The sequence below is a fragment of the Ascoidea rubescens genome (assembly GCF_001661345.1).
Source record: "Ascoidea rubescens DSM 1968 unplaced genomic scaffold ASCRUscaffold_7, whole genome shotgun sequence".
Classification (NCBI taxonomy): Eukaryota; Fungi; Ascomycota; class Saccharomycetes; order Ascoideales; family Ascoideaceae; genus Ascoidea; species Ascoidea rubescens.
In genome coordinates, this window is record NW_017962919.1 from 289463 (window position 1) to 304395 (window position 14933).

At 33.3% G+C, this 14933-nt stretch overlaps 5 protein-coding genes across 5 annotated transcripts; 2 read left to right on the forward strand and 3 right to left on the reverse strand.

Annotated features, from left to right (window-relative positions):
• The first annotated feature begins 78 nt into the window (after positions 1-78).
• On the forward strand, positions 79-3377 carry ASCRUDRAFT_76043 (uncharacterized protein). Its single transcript, XM_020193318.1, has 2 exons — positions 79-1024; positions 1184-3377. The coding sequence occupies exons 1-2, from the start codon at positions 544-546 to the stop codon at positions 3328-3330; spliced, it is 2628 nt and encodes an 875-aa protein (XP_020046970.1). The 5' UTR covers positions 79-543; the 3' UTR covers positions 3331-3377.
• A 365-nt stretch (positions 3378-3742) lies between these two features.
• Positions 3743-4969, reverse strand: ASCRUDRAFT_8281 (uncharacterized protein; the record flags this gene model as incomplete). The annotated part of the gene is made up of 1 exon (XM_020194783.1): positions 3743-4969. The coding sequence occupies one exon, from the start codon at positions 4967-4969 to the stop codon at positions 3743-3745; it is 1227 nt and encodes a 408-aa protein (XP_020046971.1).
• A 721-nt stretch (positions 4970-5690) lies between these two features.
• ASCRUDRAFT_24676 (CREG family protein) lies at positions 5691-6245 on the reverse strand (the record flags this gene model as incomplete). Its single annotated transcript, XM_020189861.1, has 1 exon — positions 5691-6245. A coding segment is annotated over one exon (555 nt), but the record flags the coding sequence as incomplete, so codon positions are not given.
• A 594-nt stretch (positions 6246-6839) lies between these two features.
• Positions 6840-10034, forward strand: ASCRUDRAFT_86315 (uncharacterized protein; the record flags this gene model as incomplete). The annotated part of the gene is made up of 2 exons (XM_020194923.1): positions 6840-7055; positions 7169-10034. The coding sequence occupies exons 1-2, from the start codon at positions 7018-7020 to the stop codon at positions 10032-10034; spliced, it is 2904 nt and encodes a 967-aa protein (XP_020046973.1). The 5' UTR covers positions 6840-7017.
• A 331-nt stretch (positions 10035-10365) lies between these two features.
• Positions 10366-14806, reverse strand: AFT1 (DNA-binding transcription factor AFT1). Its single transcript, XM_020189116.1, has 2 exons — positions 13964-14806; positions 10366-12911 (listed from the first exon to the last, which is right to left on the reverse strand). Exons 1-2 carry the CDS (start codon positions 14788-14790, stop codon positions 10439-10441), a joined length of 3300 nt encoding a protein of 1099 aa, XP_020046974.1. The 5' UTR covers positions 14791-14806; the 3' UTR covers positions 10366-10438.
• Positions 14807-14933: the final 127 nt, after the last annotated feature.

Sequence of the window (14933 nt, forward strand, 5' to 3'; positions counted from 1 at the left end):
CTTTTATTTTTCTTAATTTTTTTAAATTTTATGGTCCTGCTTTTGAGTTTTATTATTTTCTACTTTTAAATAAAACAGAAAAAAAAAATTTTCTTTCTCTTTCTCTCTTTCTTTCTCTTTCTCTTCTCATGAAAATGCTGTTTACCCATATACTTGTATTTTCAACATCAATTTCCATAATTACTGTCTAACTATTTATTCTTTGAACTTTTATCTGCTATTTCCTGCTATTTTCTACCTACTAAAGCTTTTTCTTTTCCCATCTCTTTCTTCAATTTTGGTTATGAAGTAATTCAAAACAAAGTCCATTAAATAAATATATATACACACACACATATACACATAATCCAATTACTACCACCGAAGTATACTTTTACTATAATTGCCTATTACTATTACTATTACTATTACTATTACTATTACTATTACTATTCCCAATTAACTAATTGGTAATTGGCCTGTTAAAACCACCATTCACCATTATTATTCTCTTTATTTTATTTTATTTTATTTTACTTTTAACTTCTTCTATTCAAACTCAACATGCCCCCAGACTCTTCAAGTCCAAAGTCTCTCTCAAATATTAATCTCCAATCAGGAATTAATCAAATGAAACCAAATGTTACTTCTGACTTTACTTTGAATTCGATTCCTGATAATGAAAACGATAATAATAATAATAATGATAATAATAATGATAATGATAATGATAATGATAATGATAATGATAATAATAATATTGATGATAACTATAACGATAATAATAACAATATGGATGACAATGATAATGACGATACGTACAATGATGATAACACTGATTCTATCTCTGATAATCAAAATAACACAAACAATTTACAAACCATCAACATACTGAACCTACCAAATGGCATCACTTGGAAAGACATTAAAAACTTACTATCATATGTTATTCCTTCCTCATCCATTGGCTTCATCTTCTTGAATAAAAACTCTCCTATTCTCAATGCTGATGTCCTAATTTTTGATAGAAAATTGGCTTTCAATTGTATACACCTGTTAAATAATACCAAATTCAATGATTCTCTCATTAATTTGTCTTTATCTGATAGAATCATATCTTCTTCCGATTTGAATTTCTATAAAAATAACAACTACAACAACAATAACAACAGAAATAATTTCTTAAACTATTACAATAACCAAGATGCTTACTATAACATCACAAACCAAAAATATATTTCCTCAAAAAACAACTCAATTCGAAACCACTTTCTGAAAAATATCCTACCCAATAACGAAATCGAAATCGACAACAATTATAACAACTTCTCTTCTACCTATAAGCAAAATTCCTATCACTCAAATCAATTTTTCAATAACTATAATTGTAATTTTAATTATTCTTCAAATGTTCCATATAATAACTACCCTCCTTCTGCTCAAAATCGACTGGCAAATCTTCAGCGAAATGATTCCAATTTTGCTAAAAAACATCACAATTTCAATAACAACAACAACAACAATAATAATAATAACGGCAACAACAACAATAGCAACAATAACAACAACAACAACAACAACAACAATAATAATAATAATAATAATAATAATAATAATAATAACTTTCATGCGATTGATAATGACAATAAAAACCACAAAAAACCCATTCTCAAAACCCCAGACAATGACAACTACTACAATTACAACCAATCTTACAACTACAACTACAATCAAAATTATAACTATAACTACAACTCCAATTACAATTACCCCTACAGCTATAATTACAACAACGACTCTGCGAATAAAAACTTCAATGACAAAAACAACATTCCCAACATCAATCCTGCTATGGTTGACAACACTACCAACAATCCTGTAGAACTAGCCTTTTTGCCTATTCAATCTGCAGGCCCAATGTTTCCTTTTGCTCCTCCAAATGTATATAACTCTGTTCCAATATTTTCTCCAAATGCATCGAATCCAAACCTAATCTACCCTTCTATTCCAACTTTGACCAATTTGAATGACATAAATCCTGGCTTCGATAATGCTGATAACGAGTCCTTGGAAGATAACGATAAAAGATTCTCAGAAAATGACTCTCAGACTTCCAGGCTGGTTATTCCATCTCAGTCGCCTCAAAACACTCCAGTCGCCAACTCAAATTCAAAACATTTTACTGATCCAGCCTCTTCCAATTTATATGACACTGCTATTATGAAAAACAACGATTCTCCTTTAAACTCGTCTCCTAAGAATCAGTATGGAGCCCCTTATTATCCACTCCCACCACAATCGTTTTATCCCATTATTCCCTATAAAAATTATATCACCCATCCTACAAATTTCTATAATAATTCTAATCTATCCAATTCAAAAACATCGTTGCCCATGATAAATCCTACTGGTCGTGTTTCAATATCGCGTAATCCCTCTGATTCAGGAGTCTCAACATTTCCTCCTCAGGATATATATGCTAATCGAGCCAATCATTCAGATCCTTCGATTTCCTTGAATAATAACTGGCCCAATAATTTTTATTATAGGAATTATCCAAATAAACATGTTCAAAACCCAAATGCAAATGCAAATGCAAATTTAAATTTAAATTCAAATCCAAATTCAAATATAAACTCAAAATCAAATCGACATCTCTCCAATTCAAGTATTGATGGAAACAATCAGATTTCAAATCCAGTTATAAGAAACCTTAGATATACTCCAAATGATTATAATTTTATTTTGAAAATTGATGACGATGACAATTACACATATCCCAAAAATGGAATCAACTATTATGACAATATACAAATGAATAATAAAGGGAAAAATCGTGATAATTCTAAAATGAACAATCCCAAACTTTTCCGGAACAATTTGGGCAATAATTACGAGCCTTATAATTTTGAAGTCAATCGCCATCGAATTTTTTTTGGTAATATTCCATACTCTACAACATGGGAAGAACTATTGGACCATCTTAATGCTCATGGATATAAATGTAAAGTAGAAATCCCTTCAGTGAATGGAAACAGTAAAGGGTTTGGATTAATCGATCTTGACGATGAAGAAGATGGAGATAAGCTCATTCAAGAGTTTAACAATTCCATTTTCCATGGAAGAACAGTAACTGTTCGATACGATAAATATCCCAACATGTCTTATAATTTTAAGGTGAAATGTGTTGTAAATAATGAAGATGAGATTGTTGAGAGTGTTAATAAGTTAAGAATATCTGATAAAAAGAATATAAAAACGTCTCGAATTGAAGATGAACGAGATTTAGAAAAAGCCAGAGCTTTAGTTAATACGGTGGAAAGTAAAATTAATAATAGCCTGACAAAATAAAATCTATTTTCTACTTGAAATATTTTTTTTATTTTATTCTACTAATTTTTTTACTATTTTATTTTATTATTTTATTATTTTAGTATTTCATTTTTATAATTTCATGTAGTTTGAATTACTGATTCAAGCCAGTTTTTATTTTAATGCATTTTGTATTGTTTTTGATTTTTTATTAATTGATTTGTTTATTTACTTGTTTCTTCAAATATTTATTTATTTATTTTTCTTTGATAATTTTCAATTTTTATTAAACTTTGATTTTTCGTTTTCTCTAAAATTATTTGAATATATATATTGTTTTTGTATTTATTACTGATATTAAGGAAATTAAAAAGGCTAAATTAAAAAAAAGTTAAATTAAAAAAAAGTGAAATGAAATAAAAAAACAAAGGAGATAGATGAATTAAAAATATTATAATAATATGCATCCAAGTAAGATGGCTAATAAAAGAGTTGTAAGAAACATTAGAATATTTTGAAAAGCTTTGAATGAATTTATTGGTCTAAAGCCATTACTTGTAACACTTGATTTGTTGAGCAAAGAATAGTAATAATTGTTATTGTCAATTTTGTTTTCGTTTACAGTATCAGTAAAGGAATCTTGAAACAAGACATTTTCATTATAAGACAACGCAGTGGATTTAGTATAAGATTGCTTTGATGCTGATTCTGAAGTGTTTTCAATTTTTTCTAAATTTGCTTTTAAATTGTGTGAGAATTCAGTAAAGTTGTGGAAATTATTTTTGAGATGGTTTAATTTTTGTTGGTATAATTGACTTTCATCAATTGAATCAAGATCATTTAAAGGATAGAAATCGAAATTTGATTTTTCTAATAAACTTAAGAAAGAGTTTTCATTTGAGACTGAATTTTGGGTAGATGATTTCAAAGGACCTCTCTCATATTTTAGCAATTCTTCGAAATAAGTTGAGATGATATGTTGATCATCATTGAAGATGTTGTAGGGGGAGACTTTGTTTAAATCGTGGTGGTTTGAGGTGTTGCTTGTGATGAGGATATCATGTAAATCCAAGTCTGAAGGTTGAGCTTGAATTGGAATGTTATTTACAGGTGTTTTTTGATAATGAGATGTGTTCTTTATGTTGAAAGTCTTTTTGAAGGATTTGATTTCCTTTAGTAGCTTTTTATCAATGTTATTTGAGTTGGAGTTTTTGCTTAAATTTGGATGAGAAGGTAATAAATGGTGAGAGTATTTAATTGAGGATAAAGATAAATCGAAATTTAGTAGGAAGGGATTCTTTTCACATTGCAGTCTCATTGATTTGTAGGAGGATAGATCATAAGTGGAACAGTATTTCAAGCATTCAGATAGAACAGAACCGATGTAGTAGCATTTGCAGATTGAGTTATTGGGAGAGCATATTCGGTAGTTTTTCTTTGATTTATTTAAGCAGGAAATGTGTAAGATTGAGTTGCAAACAGGATTGATATTTAGAAAGACATCGTTTTTTTCATGATTTAGAACAGTGAATGGTTCGTTTTTGAATTGGTTGACAGATTTTGAGATTGAGTGGATGAATTTTTTGTTTGTTGATGTAGGTGTTTCTTGGGAGATGGAAAGGGATATGTTTAGAGAAAGATAAAGCAAGAGAAACGAAAGGATATTTCTGGGATACATTTCAACTATGAGTTATAATCAAAAGATAAGAATATAAGAAAGTGTTAAGGAAGTGCTAAGGAAGTGTTGATGAATATGGTGATACGAGTGTATAGAAATAAAGTAGACGAGAGATGGAGATGAAGGAGATGGAGAAGGAAATAGAGATGGAAATGGAGGATGGGAAAAGAAACTAAATGACACAAAAAGCAGCTCATTCACAATTGGATATCATTTCAAAACTGTTTTGAGATTGTTTCAAGATTGTTTCGAGATCATTTTGAGATGGTTAAAGGATTATTGATTGATTATGGGTGGATTCGTTATCAGATAAGAAATGGTAAACAATAGAGAGCGGAACCACTGCTGTGGGACGGAAAAGGCGATAAGAGAAGATTTTATTTGATGAGTACAAAAGAGATCTAGAGAGATCCAAAGAGATCAACAGAGATCTATATAAAAACAGAGAGAGCGCACCTCGAATAGGAGAGAGCAAATGAAAGAGATATAGCCATCAAAACAAAACAAATAATATTAATATAAGGAAATAAAAACATGAGAGTAAAGGTGAGAGAAAAGATGAGAGAAAAAACAAGAAAAAAGATAAGAGAAAAAGAAAGTTCATGAGTAAAGGGCAAGGGAAAAGATATGTTGATTATTCTAAGAAAAAGGAAGCTAGGGCCTGGATTTTATAGTTGAAAAAGGACAATTTGGTGTCTTTTTGTTCAGAGATCTCAGTGTCTAACTCATCGTATATGATTTCAGCGTTTCTGTACAAGTCAATTGGAACATCACCAATGTAAGCTCTGTCACCAAAACCACCAACCATGTATATGCTTTCAACGTCAAACTTGACCCAGAAACCTTTGTGGGCAGAGGTGGGGTTTGTTGGCAACCAAAAGACACTATCCTTGTGTCTTTGAACAAAGCATTTTTCAATTTTGGCAATTTCCAAGGGATCTTCAATTCTAACAAGAGAACCCTTAACATTGAGCCTGGGAGAGCCAGCAGTGGATTTGACGATTCCACCCGGGTAGTTTGGGTTGACCGAATTATCAGAGATAGGATGGTCGCCGGTTCTGACAGAAAAGGAGAGTTTGGTAGAGGGAGAGTTTTTGATGTTTTTCCAGGTAGAGGAGATCTCCAACATAATTAAAGTTGGATCTCCAGAATCTAAACAGTCAGCATAATATTCACTAAAGGAGACAGGGAAGCCGTTGGTGTCGACAGAGTTCAAACTCAAGATGGATTCCCTGTGGATCAAGGTTCTGGCAACAGAGGCAGCAGTCTTGACGTCGTAAGGTCCAGTAGGGGGTTTGAAAGCGAGGACTTGAGCCGCAAGAGCAGACAACAAGACAGAGACAGTGGTGAGCTTCATAATAAGCAGTAGGAAAGGACAGAGGGATAGATAAATCGATAAGGAAAGCAGAACGAAATAGCTTGCTATATAGAAGAATATCTTGCTAGGTACAAGAATGGAAGAAAGTGCACTTCCAGAGCAGTCTCTTTATATATCTCAGATCAGCATTGTTGAAAGTGAGGGTGGTGGATAATTGATCGTTGGATGTGCGTTTGTTCGGCAGTACTTATCGGACATGTCGCAGATAAGCGTGAAAGTCACGTGCGGTCACATGAGCACAGTCACATGGTCGGTGTTGCATGCACTTCGCACGTGCATTGACACGTGTGCAGCTGAGTCAGCTGTTGCACGTGTGCTTGACACCAGCGTTGTGGATCTGAGCTTATCACTGCGGATAAGGCATTGTAGAGCAGACGCAGCCGCGCTGTGATTGGCTGGACTTGCTGGGGTTATCTCGCTGGTTCTTTGTGGGAGGTGTTTACGACCCTTTGATCTGCTCTCACTTCTTCACCAACTGTTTTGATCCACTATCTCTGATCCACTGTTTTGACCAGCTCTCTTGATTCTGTTTCCTGTGTTACTGGTGGTCCATTTGTTGGTTGCGCTTTGATTTATAATTCTTCGGTTTGCCATTCGATATATCTCTCTTTTCCCAGGCTCCTTTGGCTCGCCATCTCTTTTCCATCTTTTTTGGTTTCTTCAGCACAATATGCTTCCAAGTTATGATAGAACTCGTATTTGCAGGGAGTAAGTATATTTCTCTCTTCTCTTCCACCTTTGCTCTCCCTTTTCCTTTTTTTGACCTCTCTCTTGCTACCCAGCTTGTCACTGCAAACTGCAACCACTAACATCCCCTGAAGGCCAACATCTCCAAGAAAGGGTATCTTCACCTCAAACTCCTCCACCTGGAAAAAACTACGAGGAAAGGCTGTTCTAGCTGCCACTGCTGCCAACAACGCCTATCTCATTCAGAACGATAAATCTCTATACAAGCATAGACTATCCTCATCTTCTGCCACCTCAAATTCAATCTCCCACTCGGTTTCAAACTTGAACTTGAGCCCGTTGTCTAATGACCCAAATATCCTGTCTTCTACTAACACACACACAAATAACAATAACAATAACAATAGCAATAACAATAACAATAACAATAACAATAACCACAATGATATTAATGACGACTACGATGACTTGAACCATTTCCATGACTTGGATCTCGATATTGATGTCGACAATTTAGACCGGTCTCTATTATATCTTAATGGCAACCTAAACTCAAACTCCATTGAATTTGGTGAAAACGCTGAATTGTATATCGCATACAAAGACTCCTTTGAAATTTGGGACTGGTTCCCTAATAATAACGATAACAATAACAATAACAATAACAATAACAATAACAACAACTACTTGGGTGGAACTCTTCACTTGATTGCTTCAAAACATATTCAAAACATCGACAAAATCATCTCCATCACTCCAATAGACTCCATCAGATCCTCTTCAACATACAACGTAATCATTTCCTACTACAAATCAAACCAAAAGAAAAACTTCTTTTTCATTTATTACTCAATTAACTTATGCACCCCCGAAAACTCCTTTAAAAAACTTCTTTCTCTCCCTTCCTCAAACATCGGCACTCCTCCATACAAAATCAAATCCTCTTTAAACTTCTTTGTAGTCTCTTCGGCTGATGGCTATTTATCCATCTTTGATAAATCTAACATCTCTCCTATCTTTTCCCATTCTTTGAAAACAAAGTCCTCTCACAATATTACCCCAATCTTCGACCTTTCTGGTAGATGGTTAGCTTATATTCCCCAATTCAATTCTTCTTCCAACTCTTCTCCAAACTCTAATTCTAATTCTAATTCTAATGATCCTTCTAATGAACATAACATCTCTAATGACAATATCTCTCCATCTAACCAGCCTAATAACAATCTCGATGATCCAAATTACAACCCCTCCTCCAATGTCTCCTATCTAAATAAGAAATCAATAAACCTAACCTCACTAAGATTACCAGACCAATCTCCCCTAATTAATAGAGTCGTAAACAACCTATCATCTGCTGCAATTGATGGCTTTCTAAAGCTTTCTCATTTGAGCTCTTCAAAAATCAAAAACTACCTCAATGAACCAAACACTCCCTTCATCAGCTCTAACCCACACGCAGCTACCAACACTCCCAACTCTCTCGATCAATCAACAACAATCAAATCCTTAGTCAGCAATATCATGAAAAATGATAAATTCAAAAACTCTTCGCCGGATTTCGTAGTCATAATGGACTTGGTATCCAAAATCAACCTCTGCATCTTCAAACCTTCAAATGGGGTCTCAAATCTTTCTTTATCCCCTTACGACTCTCATTTGGCTACTTGCAACACTAGGGGTGATAATATCTACATTTGGGATCTCACAAGAATGCCTCTAGAGGTTTCATTGGTTGCAAAATATAATCGTGGAAAAATATCTGCTTCTATCGACAACATCTTGTGGTCCATTGGTAATTCGGCTTTAGCCGTCGTCACAAAGAAATCTGGCTCCTTACACTGGTTTTCATCGGATTTCTACAATGATGTTAATAACAACAACATCAAATACTCGAGAAACAATAATAGCTGGATTCTATCAAACATCGGCCTATCCAAAATATCCTTGGGCCCCAAAATAGCTGAAATTCCACTGCTTCACAATATCAATAATGAGTCCTTTGGCTTCCAATTTAGAGACCAAAATATTGAAATCATTAGAAACAATATCCTACAATATGGCCTAATGAAAAGTTGTATATTATCTTTAAACTTATACAAAAACTCGATTTTTGTTATATCCCCAGATGATGGTTCTATTTCTTGGAAATACCAATTGCCAATTGCTCCAATTCCACAATCTCTCCTACCAGATCATTTGATAATTAACAATATTGAAGAAAAACCAAACCAAAATACCATACTCACTGAAAGCAATAATCACATTAATGGCAATGGCATTAACACTCACGATAATACTCACGATGATACTGAAAATAGTAGCGAAAATGACACCGAAAGTGAAAATGAAAACGAAAATGATAATAATTATAACCACCTTGATGGTCATTCCAACTTTAATCTTAATTCTAATCACCCAAACTCCAACACTCCTAGAAGAAACATCAACAATCAAATTGATTATGATTTCGTTGATCCTTTATCTGAAGTTGAACTAGAAACTTGTTTTCCATTTGCAGCTTTTCAAAATAACAGAAGATTCCAAATTGGCTATTACAATTTCAACAAAAATATCAAACAAAGCAATGCATTAAATGCTAAAAATTACACAAGCAGTCTTTTTTCAATAGTTGAACCATTGGATCCAATCACTGGATTGTACAAACACAATACAGAACCACAAGCCAACAATAACGATTTCCTCAACGACAATAGTGATATTGAGGATGCAAAAATGTTCATCAACAACTATAATGTGTTTGGTAATGGGTTTACAGTCGATACGTTGAAGTTTGGAAAAGGGTCTGGACTACCAGTTTTTAATTCAACCAACAACTGTCATAATACTACTCCTAAGACTAGTGCAAACGATGATGATACTTTTAATGATAATGATAACGAACATAAATATGATGATGATATATATGAAAGTGGAGAGATGGAAGGTCTTGAAAATCTCCGTCGTGCAATGGAAAGTGTTTTGATATTTAATGATGAATAGTTAATATAAACCCATTATTTTACTTTTTTTTAAAAATTTATTGTTAATCTTTTTTTTTCTTTTTTTTTTCCTTTTTTAGTTTTCTTCTTTTTTTTTTTTTTCCTGAAGTGTTTCTTTTGTTTTGTTTTCACAATATCTACTATTGATATTCACTTTTCTAAGTTATAGTTATTTGTTTTCAATTTTTTTGTTTGATAATTGTTCTTAGTCTCTTACTTTATTTCATACTACTTTTAGTTCAAACATGGTCAAGTTTATGGGAATAATAATACACACATTTAGAAATAAACTCAATCTACAAACTTGTTTTAGCATAAAGAAAAGAAAAATTTTAAAGGTCAATTATATAGAAAGATATAAAAATATAAGGATAAATAAACAAAACCATCTATTTTTGGTGAATTCTAATGAATATTAAAGGCATCATGATTGTAATCATTCACGTAAGTTATTACGGGGATTTGGTGTGCTACTATATTGTTATTGCTATTGTTATTATTGTTGCTGTTATTGTTGTTTGTATTATTTATGATGGGCGAGTTGGATATAATTGGAGAACCTTCGTTACTAGTTAAGAAATTCAAGTCGAACTTTTCATTGGGGTTCCCGTTAATTTTATTAGTATTCACATTAGTGTTGATATTATCGTTAATAGGCAATGTATTTTGATTGTTCATATTCATCAAGTTGATGTTATTGGCATCAATATTTAAATTATCCATATTGATGTTTGAAAAGTCCTGATTGAAATCATTGTTGAAAGTTTGATTAAAATCCTTTGTAAAATCACTCATTGAGTACTCCTTTTCAAACAATCCTCCATTTGGAGTGGTTATATTGTTGTTATTATTGTAGTAGCCATTATTATTATTATTATTATTATTATTATTATTATTATTATTATTATTATTGTTATTGTTGAGGTTGATATTTATATTGTCTATATTCATGCTATTGAAATCAATATTACTCTGCATATTATTATCGATATTAATATTATAAGTTGTGAAATCATGAATAATTTGATCATCAGTATATTGTTCGGGGAATAAGAGTGGACATTCAATATTCATATCTTTCATAATCTGATCAATTAATTCTTCATCAGTTGTGTTAACATGTTCATTGAAATTTATAAAAAGATTTCTATTATTATTGGAATTGTTCATGCCATTAGACATGAAATTCGCTTGAACCTGGTTTTGATTTTGGCTTTGAATTTGAACTTGAACTTGATTTTGGTTTTGAATCTGGTTTTGATTTTGGTTTTGAATCTGGTTTTGAATCTGGTTTTGATGCTGATGCTGAAGTTGAGATTGATTTTTTGATATTTGAATTTTATTAGAAAACAATTCAGTTATTAAATCATCAATATCACTTTCATTTTTGGGATTTTTGATTTGATCATTAATATGAGAAGGTGTACTATTATTATTGTTGTTGTTATTATTATTATTATTGTTATTATTATTATTATTGTTGTTATTATTATTATTTGTGTTGTTTATATGGTTAACATTTAGATTGTTTTCTTTATTATTATTGTTTATATTATTTATATTGCTTATATGATTGCTATTTACGCTATTTTCTTTAATACTGTCTATGGTATTAAAGTCAACAAAATTATTGTTGATTATAGAAGAATTGCTATTGTTGTTTTGATGATAATTGTTTGTTGAAAAGGCTGAGTTATTGGAAGAAGAGGATGAAGAAGAAGAATTTGAGGATGTTGATAGAGATGAGGTTGAGGTAGAAGTGGTGGATAAGGAGTTTGAGGTGAGATATTCATCTTTATCGGAAACTACCGGAGAAAAGGGGTCATCTAAGGGATTTAACTTGTATAGGGATTGGTTGTTGATATTACTACAATTGTTTATATTATTATTATTGTTAATATTATTGGTATTGAAGAGATTATTATTGGGACTGCTATTGTTGTTAGCATCAATAGTATTGGTGTTATTGTTATTGTTATTGTTATTGTTATTGTTATTGTTATTAGTGTTATTATGAGAGTTAAATTGAGAATAATTTTCATTAATTATTATTGGAAAGTTTGATTGTTGTTGGTTGTTATTGGGGATATTATTTAGATTAATATTGTTGATACTATTGAAATTATTATTAGGAGTATTAGAATTATTAATGCTATTGTTTGCGCTGAGAATTTTTAGTTTATTTTTCATCAAGTTATATGTAAGTTTTGAATTTTCAAGAGCAGCTTCTTCTACGATATGGAATTTGTTTTTGAACAAATTAATATGAATATCGTTGTTAAAGGAAGCAGTATTAAAAGTTTCTTCGATAGTATTCTGATTCTCTAAAATCAGATTAGAATTATTGGTATTGATAATATCGATTTTAAGATTAGAGTTGTTATTGTTCGAGACGTTGTTAATAGGGTTATAAACATTATTTAAGTTGGCAAGATTGGGAATACCATTGATGCTGTTTATATTATTAATGTTGTTGGCCAAGTGTGGTTGAATATCGTTTGATATTGGGTCCTTTAATGGGTGATTATGGTTGTCATTGACTATAACAATTGACCATTTATTTGCACGAATTGAAAAGTTTGCTCTGATTCTAAAAGGGCAAGAATTTGGGTTATTTTTCCTTAGTAATTTTTGTTTTTCCTTTTGAAATTTCTCAACTTGGTTATAGATACCTTTTTTTAGAAGAATTAACTTTTGCTTTTTTGATATTCTCTTTTGTCTAATTTTTTTGAAATTAGAGGAATACTGATAACTTTTACACTTGAATACAATCTTAGTATCATCACTTCTTTCGATGACTATAAGGATGCCCAAGGGAAGTAGTTTTGTTTGTAGCCATGATTTAATTGAGGATCTATCGTCAAACATTGGCTTTTCACTTGTGGGAGAAAATAAGAGGTCTTGAGCAGTGATCATGGTTGAATAGGAATTAAAGAAGGTGAGAGAGATTTATTAAACAAAAGTGGAGATAATGAAAGGGGGGGTGAAATAAGATATAGATTTATAAGGTATAAATACAGATTTTTGTTTGTTTGAAGGATTAATAGGGAAGAATCAGATTGAAGATGAGTTAATGGTAGAGTAAAAGGATTATAAAGTAGATTATTAGTTTCATATAAAATGCAAAAGAGAAAATGGTAGCTTCTTTGGTGGAGATATTTGTATGGGGATTCTTCTTGGTCAGCCTCTTGATCCGTTTCTGGGTATTTTTATTTGGTTTCGCTCTGATTGGTCTCTGGTGATTGGTGTTTAGTGTTTTGATGATTTGATCTTTTGATCTTTTGATCAGTTAATCTTTGATCCTTTAAAGATTTGATCGTGGTTTGGTTTTGAGGGAGGGAAATGAATGAAAAAAAATAAAATGAAAAAATTTGAAAACAGAGGGAAAAGAGAAGTTTATATTATTTAAAAGTGAATACAGAGCATTTTAACTTAAAAGGCCGGCGGTTGCACAAGATACGGGGAATCGGTACATGTCTCAAATCCGATATGCTCAAAGCACCCGCTTGCAGAGGGATATGAGTTTCTTGGCCGGTGTCGGCACGCAGTCTGATTGGCCGGAAAGATCGTTTTGATAATTTTTTATCTTTTCCATCGCAGGGTCATCCGCGCGCATGCGGAATTAAGCCAGTGGGACGTGCCGCGCACAAACAGACGCGGATTCAAAAATCTGTCACACAAAAACCCCGCTTTGAGTGGGATAACCAGGCGAGTTATTTTTTGTGAGTCTGTTGCAAACGTCGGAGTTCGGATTCCTTTGCGGATAGTTCGGCTCGAAGCCGGCGTATTTCTCGGCCAAGCCGCTCTTCCTCATCAATGTTTGGTTCTGTCGTATCTTCCGTCTTCGTATGTGTCTTCGATGCAACCGAACCGTCTGTCATTTCGATGTTGGAGATTTTGCTTAGTAACATTTGCGATGTGGTTTCAAACTTGTTGTTTTCAACACTGAGGTCCATGTTGAGATTGATAAGCCGAGCAATGTTGTTTCTGGTGCGAATGGTGTCTGTGGTAGAGCTTGAGTTGTCTGGAACAGCAGGGGGAGAGACCGTACTAATGCCGTTGGAAACACCACTAAAGGGCATGTTGGGAGGATCTGAAGTCACTTTGTGTTTCAAGTTAGAGTTGTTGATCTTCATCATGTCAATATAGTTGTTCAACTTGCTGTTGTTGTTGTCTGACAAAGAGTGGGAATCAAAATTTCTGTTGAGCAAGTGGTAGAGGAAGTTTCTCAATATCTGATTGTTTTTGTTGACGTAGTTTTTCGAGCTGGATCCGCAAAAGAGCTTCACCTGTTCATAGACCCTTTTCTTGTATGAGTTGTAAGGACGATTGGGAAAATTTCTGATGTAGTTGTTGACGTTGTGATTGTGGGCAGCAGAAGTGCCAGCCACTGCTGCTGCTGCTACAGCAGAGCTGGTAGTCGACCCAAGAAGGGGATTGAAGGGCATTGCATCACTGAGCGCCGGATTTCTGGCCATGCCATTGCTGATGAGCATGTTGTTGTACTCCACCACAGTGCTCTTGAACTCGTCGGTGAGCTTGACCCAGTAGCTCTTTGAGTAGAACAACTCCCTGCCATTTTTGCTGTCACCAAGCTCGCAAGGCTGCTGAGAGGGGTCGAGGTGCTTATACTCCTCGCTGGCGTAGCCATGAATAATGTTGTATTCCATGAAAAAGTCAAAGAAGCATTGCAACTCGTTGAGAGTGAAGTTTCTGGTGCCACAGCGCCTGCCGCCGTTCTTCTTGACTCTCTCCATTGTGTGCTTTTTTTTTCCTCCTCCCTCTCCTTCTCCACCTCCTCCTCCTCCAGCACCTTCTCCGGCACAGAGCTCAAAAGCCAGATTCCAGAGCACAGATACCAGCGACACGCACGCTGATTGGCCACCCAGCCACACCACCA

What these genes read in the sequence shown, in the direction of transcription:
- ASCRUDRAFT_76043 (XM_020193318.1), top strand. Translation starts at nt 544, where the DNA reads ATGCCCCCAGACTCTTCAAGTCCAAAGTCTCTCTCAAATATTAATCTC. An exon ending in TAGAAAATTGGCTTTCAATT is followed by an intron (nt 1,025 to 1,183) that starts GTATACACCTGT and finishes ACAATAACCAAG; the next exon opens with ATGCTTACTATAACATCACA.
- AFT1 (XM_020189116.1), bottom strand. Translation starts at nt 14,790, where the DNA reads ATGGAGAGAGTCAAGAAGAACGGCGGCAGGCGCTGTGGCACCAGAAAC. An exon ending in CTCAGTGTTGAAAACAACAA is followed by an intron (nt 12,912 to 13,963) that starts GTTTGAAACCAC and finishes TTCTCCCACAAG; the next exon opens with TGAAAAGCCAATGTTTGACG.